The 20062-nt window shown below is 43.0% G+C and overlaps 1 protein-coding gene across 1 annotated transcript in view; it reads right to left on the bottom strand.

Moving 5' to 3' along the window:
* LOC129865239 (sulfotransferase 4A1-like) overlaps positions 1-13786 on the bottom strand; it is a 28244-nt gene extending 14458 nt beyond the window's left edge. Inside the window, exons 1-5 of the mRNA XM_055937857.1 lie at positions 13452-13786; positions 4966-5096; positions 4198-4278; positions 3974-4100; positions 3605-3699 (exon numbers count right to left, since the gene is read on the bottom strand). Of these exons, the coding sequence (XP_055793832.1) occupies positions 3605-3699; positions 3974-4100; positions 4198-4278; positions 4966-5096; positions 13452-13620 (603 nt within the window). The 5' untranslated portion in view covers positions 13621-13786. The remainder of the gene's footprint in view (positions 1-3604; positions 3700-3973; positions 4101-4197; positions 4279-4965; positions 5097-13451) is intronic.
* Between the last annotated feature and the right edge of the window lie 6276 nt (positions 13787-20062).

Here is a 20062-nt window from a genome sequence, read left to right as displayed (position 1 = left end):
GCATTACCTGAGCCACTTGTGTGGGTTGTAGACTCCGTCTCATGCTACCACTAGAGTGAGAGCACCGCCAGCATTCAAAAGTGACCAAAACATCAGCCAGGAAGCATAGGAACTGAGAAGTGGTCTGTGGTCACCACCTGCAGAATCACTCCTTTTTTGGGGGTGTCTTGCTAATTGCCTATAATTTCCACCTTTTGTCTATTCCATTTGCACAACAGCATGTGAAATTTATTGTCAATCAGAGTTGCTTCCTAAGTGGACAGTTTGATTTCACAGAAGTGATGATTGACTTGGAGTTACATTGTGTTGTTTAAGTGTTCCCTTTATTTTTTTGAGCAGTGTACAAGTCACTGTTTATCTCAATTGCGTTCAAGCCATTTTTGGATCTTTGTTGAAACGTATCTACAGCGGAACAGCAATGATCAAGCGCTCAAATACATTTACAGAACGTCTGATCGTGTTCTTGCCTTAGTAACTGACTTGCATTTCTTAAGACCAACTTTTGTCATCAGTGAACACAAAAGTCGCGGTTAAGTTTTGTTCACAGAATATGACGCATTGTTTTCGTCGGAAGAGAAACGGGTGCAATTGTGTTCACTGTTTCTGGCAACCAGTAAATACTACTGCACAAAATTCTAAATCAGCCCATCAGTGTCATACCATGTACAATATAATAACTGTATATGGAAAGATCGAGGAAATGGGGACTGTCTAATTGTTACAATGTTGTTGACATGCAGAGATGCAGAGCATGAAGTCGGGTTACCCATAAGTCATCATCTTCCACATTGTGAACTTTGAAAGAGCTTTGCTATGGTGATGATTGAGGCCTATACATTCATAGTTGTGTTCCTCCATTGTATTCACCTTTTTTATTTGCATTTATTCATTAATTTTTTTACCCCTTTTCACCCCCAATTTTGTGATATCTAATTGGTAGTTACAGTCTTGTCTCATCGCTGCAACTCTCCTACGGACTCAGGAGAGGCGAAGGTCGAGAGCTGCGCGTCCTCCGAAACATGACCCTGCCAAGCTGCACTGCTTCTTGACACACTGCTCGCTTAACCCGGAAGCCAGCCGCACCAATGTGTCAGAGGAAACTTGTGGATAGTGTTTCTGCGCACCAATGGAAAGTCTATATAGCAATGAGCAAACTAGCCTTTGTATTGAATACATGAAACTGCATTTTGATGATACCGATGAATGTGCTTATTTCTTCTATTTTTTATCAGGAATAATATTTGTGTATGAAATTGTTTGGTGTAATATGCATAAAAGGAGAGTAAATAGCCCATAATTCTGCACCTTTGGATAGTTGTACTTCCTTTTTAGTGATTGCAAAGAAAATGTATTGATCTACTTGGATTTTTATTAGACAGACTAACTTTCTGTTTTGTCTGCTTGAACTCAATAGATAAGTATGGTTGAGTTTATCTTTTTGCAGGCAGTCGTGTTCTTTTTTGATCAATCTGAAATGTTGACGGTATAATATCATTTTGATGAATGTATTTATGTTTTGAGGATGTCACGATCGACATATGAGTGAGACCAAGGCGCAGCGTGGTATGCGTACATTCTCTTTCAATGAATGAAAACACTGAACAAAAACAACAGAATCAACGAACGAAACGTGAAGCTATACAATTAGTGCAGACAGGCAACTAAACATAGACAAGATCCCACAAACACAAAAGGGAAATATGATCCCCAATCAGAGACAACGATAAACAGCTGCCTCTGATTGGGAACCATATCAGGCCACCATAGACATTCAAATTCACCAAGATAACCCACCCAAGTCACTATCACGCCCCAACCAACACTGAGAAAAACAGCTTACTATGTTCAGGGCGTGACAGAGGAGGCAACTACATTTCCTAAAACGCATTCACTCTTTTTCACTCTTATTTTGGAAGTCAACAACATTGTTCCAAAAAAAATGCTTGTACGCGATTGAGAAAAACTGTAACCTGTTTGCTTTCTAAGAAAGGTAGGCTACATGAGCTACTTGCCCCCAACAGTGTCAATGCTGTAACTATGTTGTAACAGTGATAGTCACTTTGAGTGATAGTGAATAAGATCCCGTCTTGGAAGGCTTGCCAGTGTATATACTGTATAAATGTTTGTGTTTGCAAATTATTCCTAATAAGAACACACTGTGTTTCTGGGCAGGTGTGTGTGTGTGTGTGTGTGTGTGTGTGTGTGTGTGTGTGTGTGTGTGTGTGTGTGTGTGTGTGTGTGTGTGTGTGTGTGTGTGTGTGTGTGTGTGTGTGTGTGTGAGCATAAGAGCATGCATGCATGCGTGTGTGTGTGTGTGTTTCTGTGCAATGCAGCCCTGCAGGGACCTTTGGAACGGCAAACAACACTATTGATTTGGCCCCATTCTGCCCCAGTGAGAGTACAGTTACAGTTATGTTCCATAGACCGGAACTCTGGTTGCCACGTAGCTCTGAGGGTGGTACGATTATCATAGAGGTTAGGTGGTATGGTACGAGTGACATTGGTTTGGGATAGGATAGAGCAGGACCACCCAAAGCAGGGCCAAACTTGGCCTGCTAGAGGCTTCCACAATGATCTTATGGTGGGTTTTAGCAGCTGACTACTCACTGTACCTCTAGGATAGAGGGTGGAGGTTCTGGTAAGGTTTGGTGTTTGTTAGATATATGGTAGACAGTAGATTTATGTATGTCCTTTGACTTTGCCATTGTGGTTGTTTGTAGGCTTGTGTGGTCTTAAGTGAGTCTATGATCGTATGCTATCCATTTGTATTTATTGTATGCTGCTCTTTCTATGCCATTTTAATATTTGAGAAATTAACCAATGATATTAGGCCACTCTTGGCCATGATTATAGACACCTGTGTGTCTTGACACTATATAAACGAGTCATCCCGCAGTGTCTGTGATTGTACCCCGATGAAGACAGCTTGCCTGTCGAAACGTTGGTAAATGAAATATTTTATGCATTTGAGCTCCTAGAGTGTGCGGCTCTCCTTTATTTTCAAGTTCTCTACTCCGCTAGCCAGCACCTCTCCTAAATAGGTGTGCGTTTCTTTTTCTTCTAGACAGTAGATTTAGACTAGTTGTCACGATCGTGTTGACATGAATGAGAGGACCAAGGCGCAACATGATATGAATACATCTTCTTTAATTTATAACGACGAAGATGAACACGAAACACTTAAACCACACTAACAAAAACAATCGTGAAACTTCAACCGCAAGTGCACACACAAACTACTTACATCGACATATACATATACAATGACCCACAAACAGCTAAAGCCTATGGCAGCCTTAAATATGGCTCCCAATTAGAGACAACAGAAACCAGCTGTCTCTAATTGAGAACCCATTCAGGCCACCATAGACTTTCCTAGAAAACTACACACCCATAGACACAGCTAGATACATACATTCAACACAAAACCATACACTACAACCAACACCCCCTCTACCATATAATACCCCAAACACACACATACCCCATGTCACACCCTGACCTAACTAAAATAATAAATAAAACAAATAATACTAAGGCCAGGGCGTGACACTAGTGATGGAGGGACAGTGAGAGCTAGGGAGGAAAGCATTTATTTTTTTACCTTGTACATGTCTTCATATTTCAGGAAAATGACGTTTGAGTCCATGCGATGCTCCCAGAACTCCTGCACATGCTCAAACCAGGAACCATATCCCACTATGAGACAGAGAGAAAAAGAAAGGGAGAGAGAGAGATATATAGGTGGAGAGAGTTTGTGAGTTTCCCCAGGTGACTAGGCTTTCTCTTCCCTCTTCACGCAACCTGGCCTGATCAGTTACTTATTGCCTAAATAATGCCAGGTCTCCCTGATAGCCACCCATTCCTCTTAGTCTCAATTAAGAAAAGTAGTCCAGTGTAGACAGAGGACACATGATGAATAGTGACACCCCCTGCACACCTGGGCGGGTGAACCCTGAACTCTGACACTCACGCTTGTCGTTCATGAAGCGTCTGCAGAACTCCTGGAAGGTTCCGCGGTAGCTCATGGTTCTGAGGGAGCGGTGGAACTGGTAGTAAGACACCACAAGATCTTTAGGGTTCCTCGCCATGTAGATCACCTACAGGAGAACCACATAGAACCACATAGACAATTAGGATTGAATACATGGAAACATTATACAAACATTATACAAACCAATTGAAGTGTACTCTGACCTTGGACTCTCCATTGTGCATGGCTGTAGGCAGGAAGCGGTAGGGCAGGTGGCTTTTGATCAGACGAGGAGACGTCAATTCCTGGGAAAACATAGAGGCAACGTCATCATAACATTGGGAACAGAGACGGTATAAAACAAGGAGCAGAAAAACACCTAATCCATTTCTTGCTTTGCATTGAAATATGGTGCTGCATGTGGTGGGCTGAGTGTTTTGGTTAACTGTACCTGTCTGTTTTACAAGCAAGTGGTTCAGGATCAGGAAGTAATAATACTCAGTACTGTAGGCCTACCTGTTTGATGTCTAGGCCAGGCTGAGGGTACTCCAGAACAGTAATAATACTCAGTACTGTAGGCCTACCTGTATGATGTCTAGGCCAGGCTGAGGGTACTCCAGAACAGTAATAATACTCAGTACTGTAGGCCTACCTGTATGATGTCTAGGTCAGGCTGAGGGTAGTCCAGGACAGTAGTAATACTCAGTACTGTAGGCCTACCTGTATGATGTCTAGGCCAGGCTGAGGGTACTCCAGAACAGTAGTAATACTCAGTACTGTAGGCCTACCTGTATGATGTCTAGGTCAGGCTGAGGGTAGTCCAGGACAGTAGTAATACTCAGTACTGTAGGCCTACCTGTATGATGTCTAGGTCAGGCTGAGGGTAGTCCAGGACAGTAGTAATACTCAGTACTGTAGGCCTACCTGTATGATGTCTAGGCCAGGCTGAGGGTACTCCAGAACAGTAGTAATACTCAGTACTGTAGGCCTACCTGTATGATGTCTAGGCCAGGCTGAGGGTACTCCAGAACAGGAAGCTGCTCATCGATGTTCATCAGACCAATCTCATCTGGTTCCGCCCCCTGACTCACCAAATACACCACTTCCTGAAGGAGACTGGTACCTGGGATAGGGAGAGAGGGTGGGGGGGGGGGGGGTAGAGAGAAAGAGAGAATCAAGAGGAATAAGTAAATGGGTAGTTGTTTGTCTAAATGTAAAATGACACCAATGAGGGAAAAATTCACAGCCCAAAACACATCATTATAGTGCTATGTTTAGCAAACACTTACCAACCTCACACTCCAAATGATCTACACTGAACAAAAATATAAACGCAACATGCAACAATTTCAAAGATTTTACTAAGCTACAGTTCATATAAGGACATTTGTCAATTGAAATAAAGGCCATAATCTATTTATTTCACATGACCGGGAATACAGATATGCATCTGTTGGTCACAGAAACCTTCTAAAAAGGTAGGGGCGTGGATCAGAAAACCAGTCAGTATCTGGTGTGATCACAATTTACCTCATGCAGCGCACATCTCCATCCCATAGAGTTGATCAGGCTGTTGATTGTGGCCTGTGGAATATTGTCCCACTCCTCTTCAATGGCAATGCAAAGTTGCTGGATATTGGAGGGAACTGGAACACGCTGTCATACACGTCAATCCAGAGCATCCCAAACATGCTCAATGGGTAACACGTCTGGTGAGTATGCAGGCCATTGACGAACTGGGACATTTACAGCTTCCAGGAATTGTGTACATATCCTTGCGACATGGGCTGTGCATTATCATGCTGGAACATGAGGTGATAGGCACGGATGAATGGCACAACCCCACCGACACCATGGGGCACTCTGTTCACAATCAGCAAACCTCTCGCCCACACGACGCTATACGTGGTCTGCGATTGTGAGGCCGGTTTGACGTACTGCCAAATTCTCTAAAACTACGTTGTAGGTAGCTTATGGTAGAGAAATTAACATGAAATTCGGTGGCAACAGCTCTGGTGGACATTCCTGCAGTCAGCATGCCAATTGCACGCTCCCTCAAAACTTGAGACATCTGTCGCATTGTGCTGTGTGACAAAACTGCATTTTTGAGTAGCCTTTTATTGTTCCTGTATAATGATCATGCTGTTTAATCAGCTTATTGATATGCCACACCTGTCAGGTGGATGGATTATCTTGGCAAAGGAGAAATGCTCACTATAGGGATGTAAACAAATTGCTGCACAAAATTTGAGAGAAATGTGCTTTTTGTGTGTATGGAACATTTCTGGGATCTTTTATTTCAGCTCATGAAACATGGGACCAACACTAAACATGTTGCGTTTATATTTTTGTGCAGTATAGTTTTATTTCGAATGCTGCAATGCTAGTTTGGCTATTTTAGCTAGCTAACCTTAGCTATGTAGGTAGCTAACCTAGCACCAAAGCTAGCACAGTATCTGGATCTTCCCCTTTTCCTTTTCCACTGCAGTTTCAGATGAGCAGCACTCAGTGAGTCTGTGTTAAACCTCGTGAAAAAGTAGCTAGTGCTCCTAATGGAAGTACCAATGCCAAAGAGGTGCCATGCCCTGGCCTTAGTATTCTTTGTTTTCTTTATTATTTTAATTAGGTCAGGGTGTGACATGGGGAATGTTTGTGTTTTGTCGGTTTTGGGTGGTTATATGGTAAAGGGGGTGTTGGGTGTAGTGTATGGGTTTGTGTTGAGTGAATGTGTCTAGCTGTGTCTATGGTTGAGTGTAGGTTCTAGGAAAGTCTATGGTTGCCTGAATTGGGTCTCAATTAGAGACAGCTGGTTATTGTTGTCTCTGATTGGGAGCCATATTTAAGGTAACCATAGGCTTTAGCTGTTTGTGGGGAATTGTCTATGTCTAAACGTTAGTAGCTTGTGTGTGCACTTTCATTTTGTAGCTTCACGGTTGTTTTGTAAGTGTTTTGTTTCGTTTTTCCTTCTTCAAAAAAAAAAAAGAAGATGTATTTTCCACGCGCTGCATGTTGGTCCTCACTCTCTCCAAAAGACGATCGTGACAAGAGGAGAAAAGGACATACATTTTTTTTGCAGAGAATTGTAAAAGAATGAATGGCTACAAGCTAGCTAGCTCACTACACTACAATTCATAATGGACTGGTAATATGTAGGCAGCTAGCTAGCTATACATATTTTGCCAGACAGTAAATCAATTATTTAGCTAATAAATCAGAATCTAATTCATGTTAATAAGTTATCCCCATCATTGTTCAGGTCAGCCATTTTTGTCATATAATGGTATTTGGCCAAATTATTATGGCACGGTTCAAAGACAGGCAATAGAGAGTGAGAGAGAGAGAAAGCACCACCCATGTTGAGGCAGGGAGAGGACGAACAGGTCATCAGGTGAGTACTTGGAAGTTGTGTTATAAGGCAGTCTGGTAAAGCACTTTGACCAGCAATTTACATTGCACACAGATTGGAACTATCAGTTCAACTCCTCATCTTTGCTGACTAAGTCCAAGTGCTAAAACAAAACGGTTGGTGCCTAGATTCTGATTTCATACTGTTGTCATGGCAGGGGACAGAGACAGTCAGTGGAGAGAGCGAGAGAGAGAGAGCATTGCCCATGTTGAGGCAGGGAGAGGACGAATAGGTCATCAGGTGAGAATTTGGAATGTAGTTGTGAAGAAACAATGGTGAACACACAAATTAAATATTGAAATGTAGTCCTATAAGACATGCTTTGTAGATGTATTATTGTTTAAGTTTATTCATATGTCGGCAATAGAAAGGCCCATCTATTTTGGCAATAGAAAGTAAGACACTGTTTGTCATGTTTGTTGAAGGGGACTTAGCCACATGTCAGGGACCAGTTGAGCACAGATGACAGGGGCAGAGCCACGGAACAAATAGAAGTTGTCGACATCAGCACCAGCACAAAGCGAAAACCAACCACATCCCAAGTTTATTGTAATCCAGAAGTGAGCTGACAGAGTTTTATCATTTCAAGCGAAGTGGTTTCAAGATTCCCCCTGGCTGCATTACAGTGCCTCTTTAAAGGGGGTTTTCCAAAGTTTTTCTGAATAAGAGGTCATGCTTTGGCAAAAACTCAGACCCTGCCTTTTATTGTCCCCAGCACAAGGTGCACCTGTGTAATGATTATGCTGTTTAATCAGCTTCTTGATATGCCACACATGTCAGGTGGATGGATTATCTTGGCAAAGAAGAAATGCTCACTATGAGGGATGTAAACAAATTGGAGCACAAAATTCGATAGAAATATGTTTTTTGTGCACATGGAACATTTCTGTGATCTTTTATTTCAGCTCATGAAACATGGGACCAACACTTAACACGTTGCGTTTATATTTTTGTGCAGTATAGTTTTACACTGAATGCTGCAATGCTAGTTTGGCAATTTTAGCTAACCTTAGCTAGCACCAGGCTTTAAAAATTGGAAGAAGACTATTGAGAAGTGTTCAGCTCATGCTAAAAGAGTTCACAAAAATCAAACCCGTGGACTCACAGTTATCTACTGCTTTAGCCAGACAAGAAGAGGAAGCAAGACATTGTCTACTGAAAATTGTAGGTTCAGTGACGTTCTTCGCAAGACAGGGTGGGGCCTTAAGAGGTCATGAGGAAGAACATGAAAATCTTTAGGAACTTTTAAAAGGCAGAAGACGACAAAGTCCTTCAGAGCTGGTTAAAGAGGCGCAACCATGATTACACTAGCCCTAAGATACAGAATGATACTCTTAACTTAATGAGAAATTACATTATTTGAAGAATAGCCAAAATCATCTGATTTCTCCCCTCCCCCCCAACAACACAAAGTTACACCTTTGGCTGTCGGACAGGCGAACAGTGAGTATTGACTGTCCACTTGCGTAGTGCTATAAGCATTTTTCTACGTCTGGCCATGCTTTCCACCTGGCTACCTCTACCCCGGTCAACTGCCCGGCACCCCCCACAGCAACTTGCCCAAGCCTCCCCCATTTCTCCTTCACCCAAATTCAGATAACTGATGTTCTGAAAGAGCTGCAAAATCTGGACCCCTACAAATCAGCCGGGCTAGACAATCTGAACCCCTCTTTCTAAAATGATCTGCCGAAATTGTTGCAACCCCTATTACTAGCCTGTTCAACCTCTCGTATCGTCTGAGATTCCCAAAGATTGGAAAGCTGTCGCGATCATCCCCCTCTTCAAAGGGGGAGACACTCTGGACACAAACTGCTACAGACCTATATCTATCCTACCCTGCCTTTCTAAGGTCTTCGAAAGCTAAGTTAACAAACAGATTACCGACCATTTTGAATCCCACCGTACCTTCTCCGCTATGCAATCTGGTTTCAAAACTGGTCATGGGTGCACCTCAGCCACGCTCAAGGTCCTAAACAATATCATAACCGCCATCGATAAGAAACATTACTGTGCAGCCGTATTCATCGACTTACTACTTCTCTGATAGAGTTCAGTGTGTCAAATCGGAGGGCCTGTTGTCTGGACCTCTGGCAGTCTCTATGGGGGTGCCACAGGGTTCAATTCTTGGGCCGACTCTCTTCTCTGTATACATCAATGATGTTGCTCTTGCTGCTGGTGATTCTCTGATCCACCTCTACGCAGACGACACCATTCTGTATACTTCTGGCCCTACTTTGGACACTGTGTTAACTAACATCCAGACGAGCTTCAATGCCATACAACTCTCCTTCCGTTGCCTCCAACTGCTCTTAAATGCAAGTAAAACTAAATGCATGCTCTTCAACCGATCGCTGCCCGCACCTGCCCGCCCGTCCAGCATCACTACTCTGGACGGTTCTGACTTAGAATATGTGGACAACTACAAATACCTAGGTGTCTGGTTAGACTGTAAACTCTCCTTCCAGACTCACATTAACCATCTCCAATCCAAAATTAAATCTAGAATCAGCTTCCTATTTTGCAACAAAGCCTCCTTCACTCATGCTGCCAAACATACCCTTGTAAAACTGACCATCCTACTGATCCTCGACTTCGTCGATGTCATTTACAAAATAGCCTCCAACACTACTCAACAATTGGATGCAGTCTATCACAGTGCCATCCGTTTTGTCACCAAAGCCCCATATACTACCCACCATTGCGACCTGTCCTCTCTCGTTGGCTGGCCCTCGCTTCATATTCGTCGTCAAACCCACTGGCTCCAGGTCATCTACAAGTCTCTGCTAGGTAAAACCCCACCTTATCTCAGCTCACTAGTCACCATAGTAGCACCCACCAGTAGCACTCGCTCCAGCAGGTATATTTCACTAGTCACCCACAAAGCCAATTCCTCCTTTGGCTGCCTTTCCTTCCAGTTCTCTGCTGCCAATGACTGGAACGAACTGCAAAAATCACTGAAGCTGGAGACTCATATCTCCCTCACTAGCTTTAAGCACCAGCTGTCAGAGCAGCTCACAGATCACTGCACCTGTACATAGCCCATCTGTAAATAGCCCATCCAACTACCCCTTCCACATACTGTATTTATTTATTTATCTTGCTCCTTTGCACCCCAGTATCTCTACTTGCACATTCATCTTCTGCACATCATTCCCTCCAGTGTTTAATTGCTATATTGTAATTACTTCGCCACTATGGCCTATTTATTGCCTTACCTCCCTTATCTTACCTCATTTGCACATACTGTATATAGACTTTTTTCTTACTGTATTATTGACTTTATGTTTGTTTATTCCATGTGTAACTCTGTTGTTGTATGTGTCGAACTGCTTTGCTTTATTCTTGGCCAGGTCGCAATTGTAAATAAGAACTTGTTCTCAACTAGCCTACCTGGTTAAAAAAAGGGGAAATAAATAAAGATTTTTCATATCGTCAAACCGTCCTTCTCTCATTCCAGGATTTACGGTATAACCGGTTAGTACACAAAGGGGGCGGCAAAAACGTAAAAACATACCATTGGGCATCTGCTACCAGAATTCGAACAAAATGTGCGAATTTCCAAGGAGGCTGCTAGCTAAATATGCAACGAGCACAAACAAAAATAAACAAATTGCAAAGACAGGCAATGCAGCTCATAAAGTTATACATATACAGTTGAAGACAGAAGTTTACATACACTTAGGTTGGAGTCATTAAAAATCATTTTTCAACCACTCCACAAATTTCTTGTTAACAAACTCTAGTTTTGGCAAGTCGGTTAGGACATCTACTTTGTGCATGACACAAGTAATTTTTCCAACAATTGGTTACAGACAGATTATTTCACTTATAATTCACTGCATCACAATTCCAGTGGGTCAGAAGTTTACATACACGAAGTTGACTGTGCCTTTAAACAGCTTGGAAAATTCCAGAAAATGATGTCATGGCTTTAGAAGCTTCTGATAGGCTAATTGACATAATTTGAGTCAATTTGAGGTGTACCTGTAGATGTACTTCAAGGCCTACCTTCAAACTCACTGCCACTTTGCTTGACATCATGGGACTTGACATCATGGGAAAATCAAAAGAAATCAGCCAAGACCTCAGTAAAAAGTTTTTACAGCAGAAAAAAAAGATAAAACACTTAAGGTATCTCTTGCTGTGTTTTATATATTCACAAATCTAAAATGCTTCTCTGTAATTTCTGCTCGGCGTCAGACAAATGTTGTGCTTCAGTTACACTTCTCCACTAGGATGAGAATTCATAAATGGGCATTCTATCATTCTATCAGTAGACAGTTTCTATCAGCTGACAGTTTCTATCAGCAGTGGATTGGGCTATTTCAGCCACAACCGTTGCTGACAGGTGTATAAAACTGAGCAAACAGCCATGCAATCTCCATAGACAAACATTGGCAGTAGAATGGTCTTACTGAAGAGCTCATTGACTTTCAACGCGGCACCATAGGACGCCACCTTTCCAACAAGTCAGTTCATCAAATTTCTGCCCTGCCAGACCTGCCCTGGTCAACTGTAAGTGCTGCTATTGTGAAATGGAAATGTCTAGGAGCAACAACGGCTCAGCCGCGAAGTGGTAGGCCACACAAGTTCACAGAACGGGACCACCGAGTGCTGAAGCGCGTAGCGTGTAAAACTCGTCTGTCCTCGGTTGCGACACTCACTACCGAGTTCCAAACCGCCTCCTTTCCAGAAGAATGGAGACTGTTATAGCAGCAAAGGGGGGACCAACTCCATATTAATGCCCATGATTTTGGAATGAGATGGTCGATAAGCAGGTGTTCACATACTGTAAAATGGCGTAGAATTGCATGAAATGTTTATAAAAGGTTATTTTTATGCGATGAAAGATTCATGCAATGCTTTTACTTTAAAGGAGATCTTTCCACCCCTACTCTTGTCCACGGTGGTCTGAGAACCCACAACCTTCTGGCCTGCAGACCTGTGTGCTATCAACATTCCTGTGTTGCCATGTAATGCTTACAAGACGGAGAACAGTTTCTAAAACTGCATATCCAAGACCCTGGTCTGTCCAAGAAGTGAGGGTAAACGGTAGACATGTTCTCTGCTATCCACTTTGTTTTAATTCTCATTTTGGGTACAGGGGAGGGTCAGTTTTTTCAGGGAGGGTTTAGGTCATATATTTAGCTGGAGGGAGGGCCAGCCATTTGCGTTTCAGAGGTCTGATTCTATCCATGTAACCCTTATTATAAATAACATTCACTCCCTTACAGTGCTAATATTGTAGGGAACAACATCACTGATCACTGACTGACAGCCTGCATCTGTTTCTAGGCCTAGGGAGCATAGCAACCCAGACTGCTCCCACCTCTCTTCTTCTCTCCTTCTCTCTCCTGCAATTGTAATTTACTCGTGCAGACACAGATATAGGCACTGCTGGAATCCTGTGTGGACAGAGAAGAGACATTAAAGGAATAATTGCTCTATATGTCTCTGAAAGATTTGACTCCCAAAATGAACTTGAGGGAAGACGGATATTTACGTCCACCTAGTCACGTGACCAGGAGGACCCACCCGCGCCGCGAGTTCTGCTCCAGCACAGGTTGTCAACACACAAGTGCGTCACACTCAAGCACCGCGTAGACCGGTCCGCACCAGCACAGCACTGCGCAAAGCAAGCTGGTTGAGACAGAAAGAGACGGATGTAAACAGTAATCCGAGGCCTGAAAAATGCAATACATTGTCTGTGTATCCTCCGATAACAGACGTCAACAGCGAATGGATGCGAAGTGCGCAGGCGTTTAACGTAACTCGAAGGTTCCCATGATAAGTTATTTAGCCTGCTGCAGGCTATGTTTGGAGAGAGGTAAACATTTACGCCCTTCCCTAATAGGCCAGTGAAACTCAGCACACAATGCAATAATAAACTCACAAGGACTCAACTGGAGACATTTGCGTTTATTACACACGACACAATAAGACGAAAGAAATATAAAGCAACTATAGACCTACACCTAAGACCCTGCATTCTCAAGCCTACAGCATGCTGCATCTTGTGTGGGTACTGCACTAATATATTGCATAGCATCAACACATGCCAATATTGTTTACCTGACTTGGGATACGTGACAATCCATATGTCGCTACTTCTGAGGGAGAAGTTGGCGATCTCCTCCATCTTTCCTCTGCAGAAGGGTGGAAGTCGCACTCCATCAAACTCGAAGTATTTGCTCTCAAACTCTATCGGGGTGCTTGGCGTGTCTGCCTCGCTCTCGGCCATCCTCAAAACGGGCACTAAACGAAAATATATTTGCAATCAATTTTGAGAGCGATAATATCTCGAGTTGAGATATATGGTTAGGCTAGGACGTGATAGTCCACGAGCGAAGTACGCATTGACCTTCAGCCAATCACGTCGTAGCAAAGTGATGTAATGCGATGCGCTCATGTGAGGCGCGCGCCTCCTCTTCAGCATCAGCACCAGTTCTTTCACTCTGAGCATGCTGTATAGCTTCTCTGCTGGGTTAGAGATACAACTAACAGCAGCCTTGAGGCTTGGACACACTTTTAAATATTTTTTTTATAAAATTATTTAAAAAATGATCTTGCGGAGCACGCGCGTGGATAAGTGATAAGGAAATGTGTTTTAATAAATGATTAGAATATTACACTCCCGAAACCATAAGTCTGAAACCATGTGATTGTATGAAATTGATTAGCCATATTATTGTATGAAATTGATTAGCCATATGATTGTATGAAATTGATTTGAATCATTAGATTATTATAATGCATTTATGTAAATGTTAGAATCATTCGATTATTATAATACTGTGTGATGGTTTTAGTCAGGGGAATAATAATATATCCTGGAGTGTAGTTCTTAGTCAGAATCAATGTTTTGGGGACAATGTGTCTAGTATTTTGACAACAGACTGTCTGTCTGAGCCAGATTCGGGGCGGACCTTGGCTGGGACACAGAACTTCCCAGTCCCAGGTCTCTCCCTATTTTAGGGGAGGGCAGGAAGACGATATTCTCACGGACTCCCCTAATCCCTATTGGCAAGCGGATTTGATGGTTTGTGTGGAAGTATGTGTGTCACTATAAATTGAAGGTCTTTGTACTGTGCACGGCAGAACGTTCCGTGAATAAACGTTTAACTATTGTAGACTGGGCCTCTTGTCTGTTTTATTTCTATCAGTATCATACAAATCCTGATAGCGCAGACTGAGTAATTAAATTTAATTGGTTAATGTACAGGAGAACTTAATTCTCATATCAGAAAGCAAGATGGCTTTGAAGTTATTAACGTTCGGCCATATTGGAACTCCTCAAAAGGACCAGTCCTCCTATGAATTAATGAATATTCTACAGTTATTTCAGATAAATGTTTCAAGGACGACATTGCATGTATTTAAGTAATTTGTTGTTGAGTGGGGACAGTAAAATATGAATTTTCTAAACATTATGTTTGCGTGCGTCTGTATTCATTCGAAAAAATAAAGCACTCCATCACTCTCCTTCTTGGTCAATTAGCCCTCACACAGCCTGGATGTGTGTTGGGTCATTGTCCTGTTGTTGAAAAATGTTGAAAAATAAATAATAGTCCCACTAAGCGCAAACCAGATGGGATGGTGAACACAGACAGTGTCACAAGCAAAGCACCCCCACACCATCACACCTCCTTCTCCATGCTTCACAGTGGGAACCACACATGCGGAGATCATCCGTTCACCTACTCTGCGTCTCACAAAGACACGGCGGTTGGAAGCAAAAATCTCAAATTTGGACTCATCTGACCAAAGGACAGATTTCCACCGGTCTAATGTCCATTGCTTGTGTTTCTTGGGCCAAGCAAGTCTCTTCTTCTTATTGGTGTCCTTTAGTAGGGGTTTCTTTGCAGCAATTCGACCATGACGGCCTAATTCACGCAGTCTCCTCTGAAAAGTTGATGTTGAGATGTGTCTGTTAGTTGAACTCTGTGAAGCATTTATTTGGGCTGCAATTTCTGAGGCTGGTAACTCTAATGAACGTTTTCCTCTGCAGCAGAGGTAACTCTGGGTCTTCCTTTCCTGTGACGGTTCTCAAGAGAGCCAGTTTCATCATAGCGCTTGATGGTTTTTGCGACTGCACTTGAAGAAACTTTCAAAGTTCTTGAAATGTTCCGCTTTGACTGACCGTCATGTCTTAAAGTAATGATGGACTGTCGTTTCCCTTTGCTTATTTGAGCTGTTCTTGCCATAATATGGACTTGGTCTTTTACCAAATAGTGCTATCTTCTGTATACCACCCCTACCTTGTCACAACACAACTGATTGGCTCAAACATTAAGAACAAGGCACACTGAACTCATGAAGCTGGTTGAGAGAATGCCCAGAGTGTGCAAAGCTGTCATCAAGGCAAAGGGAGGCTACTTTGAAGAATCTCAAATATAAAATAGATTTTTATTTGTTTAACACTTTTTTGGTTATTACATGATTCCATGTGTTATTTCATAGTTCTGATGTCTTCACTATTATTCTACAATGTATAAAATAGTAAAAATAAAGAAAAACCCTTGGAGGAGTAGTCGTGTCCAAACTTTTGACTGGTACTCTATACCAAACAAAAATATAAACCCAACATGTAAAGTGTTGGTCCCATGTTTCATACGCTGAAATAAAAGATCCCAGAAATGTTACATCCGTTACATAATGTTACAACTAATTTCACTAATTTGACATTTTTTTTGTGTTTCAATGACTGTTGGTGAGCATTTCTCCTTTGTCAAGATAATCCATCCACCTGACAGGTGTTGCATATCAAGAAGCTGATTAAACAGCATGCTCGTAACACAGGTGCACCTTGTGCTGGTGACAATAAAAGGCCAGACTAAAATGTGAAGATTTGTCAAACAACATAATGCCACAGATATCTCAAGTGTTGAGGGAGTGTGCAATTGGTACTCCAGGAAAGTCCACCAGAGCTGTTGGCAGATAATGACTGTTCATCTCTCTACCATAAGCCACCTCCAACATTGTTTTAGAGAATTTGGCAGTAGGTTCCAACCAGCCTCACAACTGCAAACCTTGTGTAACCACGCCAACCCAGGACCTCCACATCTGGCTTCTTCACTTGCGGGATCGTCTGAGACCAGCCACCTGGTCAGCTGATGAAATTGAAAACGATTACTGTCTGTAATGAAGCCCTTTGTGGGGAAAATCTCATTCTGATTGGCTAGGCCTGGCTCCCCAGTGGATGGGCCTATGCTTTCCCAGGCCCACCCATGGCTGTGGGCCTAATTTATTTATTTCAATTGACGGATTTCCTTATATGAACTGTAACTCAGTAAAATCAACAGAAACAGAAATTGTTGCATGTTGCGTATATATTTTTGTTCAGTAAATATTTTTGTATGTTTAGCTCACATAATATAATTTAAAAGTGTGCATTAAAGTGTCTGTAATAAAAGAAATGCGGCAAAAACATATGTAAACGTATATATATTTTTTTCCGATAGAAACATAACACATACGAACAACCAATTTGTTTTTCTCTGTTGCCCATGCTATTTCAATATTTCAATAATAAATCATTCGAAAAATATGATCCGACCAGAGAGGATCATATGACCCCCCCTTTTAGAGGGATTTGCAATGACCCCCCCTTTAAAAATGTTTTCTTGCACTGGCTCTATGCACACTCACTGGACTCTACCCAGACACACATACACACTACACTGACACTCCAACACACACATACTCACACACACACATACACACAAAACAAACACATTCATATTGACTCCACACACACTCACACATAGACACATGTTCACTCTTTCACACTTTTCACATACGCTGCTGCTACTCTGTTTATTATCAATCCCGGTTGCCTGGTCACTTTTACCCCTACTTACATGTACGTATTACCTCTTACCTCAACTACCTCATACCCCTGCACATTGGCTCGCTACCAGTTGGTACTCCTTGTATATTGCCTCATTATTTTATTGTGTACACTATTTCCTTTTTTTATTTAGCAAATTCGTCTTACTTTTTAACTCTGCATTGTTGGTAAAGGGCTCGTAAGTAAGCATTTCATGGCAAAGTCTATATATATGTTGTATTCAGTGCGTGTGACAAATAACATTTGATTTGATAACTAGGCCCCAAATCTTTGTATACATTTTTTTTGCTCACCAAGCGAGGAGTTTTACATGGAGGTCAATGAGAGTATTGCATTTGGTCAACAACCAAAAATTACAGATTATTTTCTGTGTGAATCTTATTTGTAGTGATGGAAAACAGAGGCTTTCTTACACGTGCAAAATTGTAAGCAGCATCATCTGGATATGCGTGCAACAAAAGTTCAACATTCACCTTCTGCTACCATTTCTGTCAAACTGTCTACGCATACACACCAAACGCACTGCAACTGCCTCTACAACGCAATGCTGCAAGGCAAACGCAGCTTTTCATTGGAAATGAATGTAATCCTGGTGTACCAAAATGCTATGATGCTGCCGGTGTGTTCGAAGCGTTATTCGTGGCACTGTCATAGGATGCCACCTTTCCAAGAAGTCTGTTAGTCAAATTTCTGCCCTGCTAGAGCTTCCCCGGTCAACTGTAAGTGCTGTTATTGTGAAGTGGAAACTTCTAAGCGCAACAACAGCTCAGCCACAAAGTGGTAAGCCACACAAGCTCACAGACCTGGACCGCTGAGTGCTGAAGCAAGTAGCAATTAAAAACCGTCTGTCCTCGGTTGCAACACTGACTACGGAGTCCCAAACTGCCTCTGGAAGCAACATCAGCACAATAACTGTTCGTCGGGAGCTTAATGAAATGGGTTTCCATGGCTGAGCAGCCGCACACAAGCTTAAGATCATCATGCGCAACGCCAAGCGTCGGCTGGAGTGGTGTAAAGCTCACCGCCATTGGAATCTGGAATCGTATTTTGCACAAGGACGCTGTAGCTGTTTTTGAAGCGTGAAAGTCACTGAGCTCTTCAGTAAGGCCATTCTACTTCCAATGTCTGTCTATGGAGATTGCATGGATGTGTGCTCGATTTTATACACCTGTCATCCACAGGTGTCGCTGAAATAGCCAAATCCACACATTTGAAGGGGTGTCCACATCCACATATGTGTGTATATGTATATACACTGCTAAAAAAAATAAAGGGAACACTTAAACAACACAATGTAACTCCAAGTCAATCACACTTCTGTGAAATCAAACTGTCCACTTAGGAAGCAACACTGATTGACAATACATTTCACATGCTGTTGTGCAAATGGAATAGACAAAAGGTGGAAATAATATGCAATTAGCAAGACACCCCCAAAAAAGGAGTGATTCTGCAGGTGGTGACCACAGACCACTTCTCAGTTCCTATGCTTCCTGGCTGATGTTTTGGTCACTTTTGAATGCTGGCGGTGCTCTCACTCTAGTGGTAGCATGAGACGGAGTCTACAACCCACACAAGTGGCTCAGGTAGTGCAGTTCATCCAGGATGGCACATCAATGCGAGCTGTGGCAAAAAGGTTTGCTGTGTCTGTCAGTGTAGTGTCCAGAGCATGGAGGCGCTACCAGGAGACAGGCCAGTACATCAGGAGACGTGGAGGAGGCCGTAGGAGGGCAACAACCCAGCAGCAGGACCGCTACCTCCGCCTTTGTGCAAGGAGGTGCACTGCCAGAGCCCTGCAAAATGACCTCCAGCAGGCCACAAATGTGCATGTGTCAGCATATGGTCTCACAAGGGGTCTGAGGATCTCATCTCAGTACCTAATGGCAGTCAGGCTACCTCTGGCGAGCACATGGAGGGCTGTGCGGCCCCACAAAGAAATGCCACCCCACACCATGACTGACCCATCGCCAAACCGGTCATGCTGGAGGATGTTGCAGGCAGCAGAACGTTCTCCACAGCGTCTCCAGACTCTGTCACGTCTGTCACATGTACTCATGTGCTCAGTGTGAACCTGCTTTCATCTGTGAAGAGCACAGGGCGCCAGTGGCGAATTTGCCAATCTTGGTGTTCTCTGGCAAATGCCAAACGTCCTGCACGGTGTTGGGCTGTAAGCACAACCCCCACCTGTGGACGTCGGGCCCTCATACCACCCTCATGGAGTTTCTGACCGTTTGAGCAGACACATGCACATTTGTGGCCTGCTGGAGGTAATTTTGCAGGGCGCTGGCAGTGCACCTCCTTGCACAAAGGCGGGGGTAGCGGTCCTGCTGCTGGGTTGTTGCCCTCCTACGGTCTCCTCCACGTCTCCTGATGTACTGGTCTGTCTCCTGGTAGCGCCTGCATGCTCTGGACACTACGCTGACAGACACAGCAAACCTTTTTGCCACAGCTCGCATTGATGTGCCATCCTGGATGAACTGCACTACCTGAGCCACTTGTGTGGGTTGTGGACTCCGTCTCATGCTACCACTAGAGTGAGAGCACCGCCAGCATTCAAAAGTGACCAAAACATCAGCCAGGAAGCATAGGAACTGAGAAGTGGTCTGTGGTCACCACCTGCAGAATCACTCCTGTTTTGGGGGGTGTCTTGCTAATTGCCTATAATTTCCACCTTTTGTCTATTCCATTTGCACGACAGCATGTGAAATTTATTGTCAATCAGTGTTGCTTCCTAAGTGGACAGTTTGATTTCACAGAAGTGTGATTGACTTGGAGTTACATTGTGTTGTTTAAGTGTTCCCTTTATTTTTTTGAGCAGTGTATATAGATGTAC

The sequence above is a fragment of the Salvelinus fontinalis genome, chromosome 11, assembly GCF_029448725.1.
Source record: "Salvelinus fontinalis isolate EN_2023a chromosome 11, ASM2944872v1, whole genome shotgun sequence".
In the NCBI taxonomy this organism is placed as follows: Eukaryota; Metazoa; Chordata; class Actinopteri; order Salmoniformes; family Salmonidae; genus Salvelinus; species Salvelinus fontinalis.
This window is presented reverse-complemented; position numbering and strand designations above follow the sequence as displayed.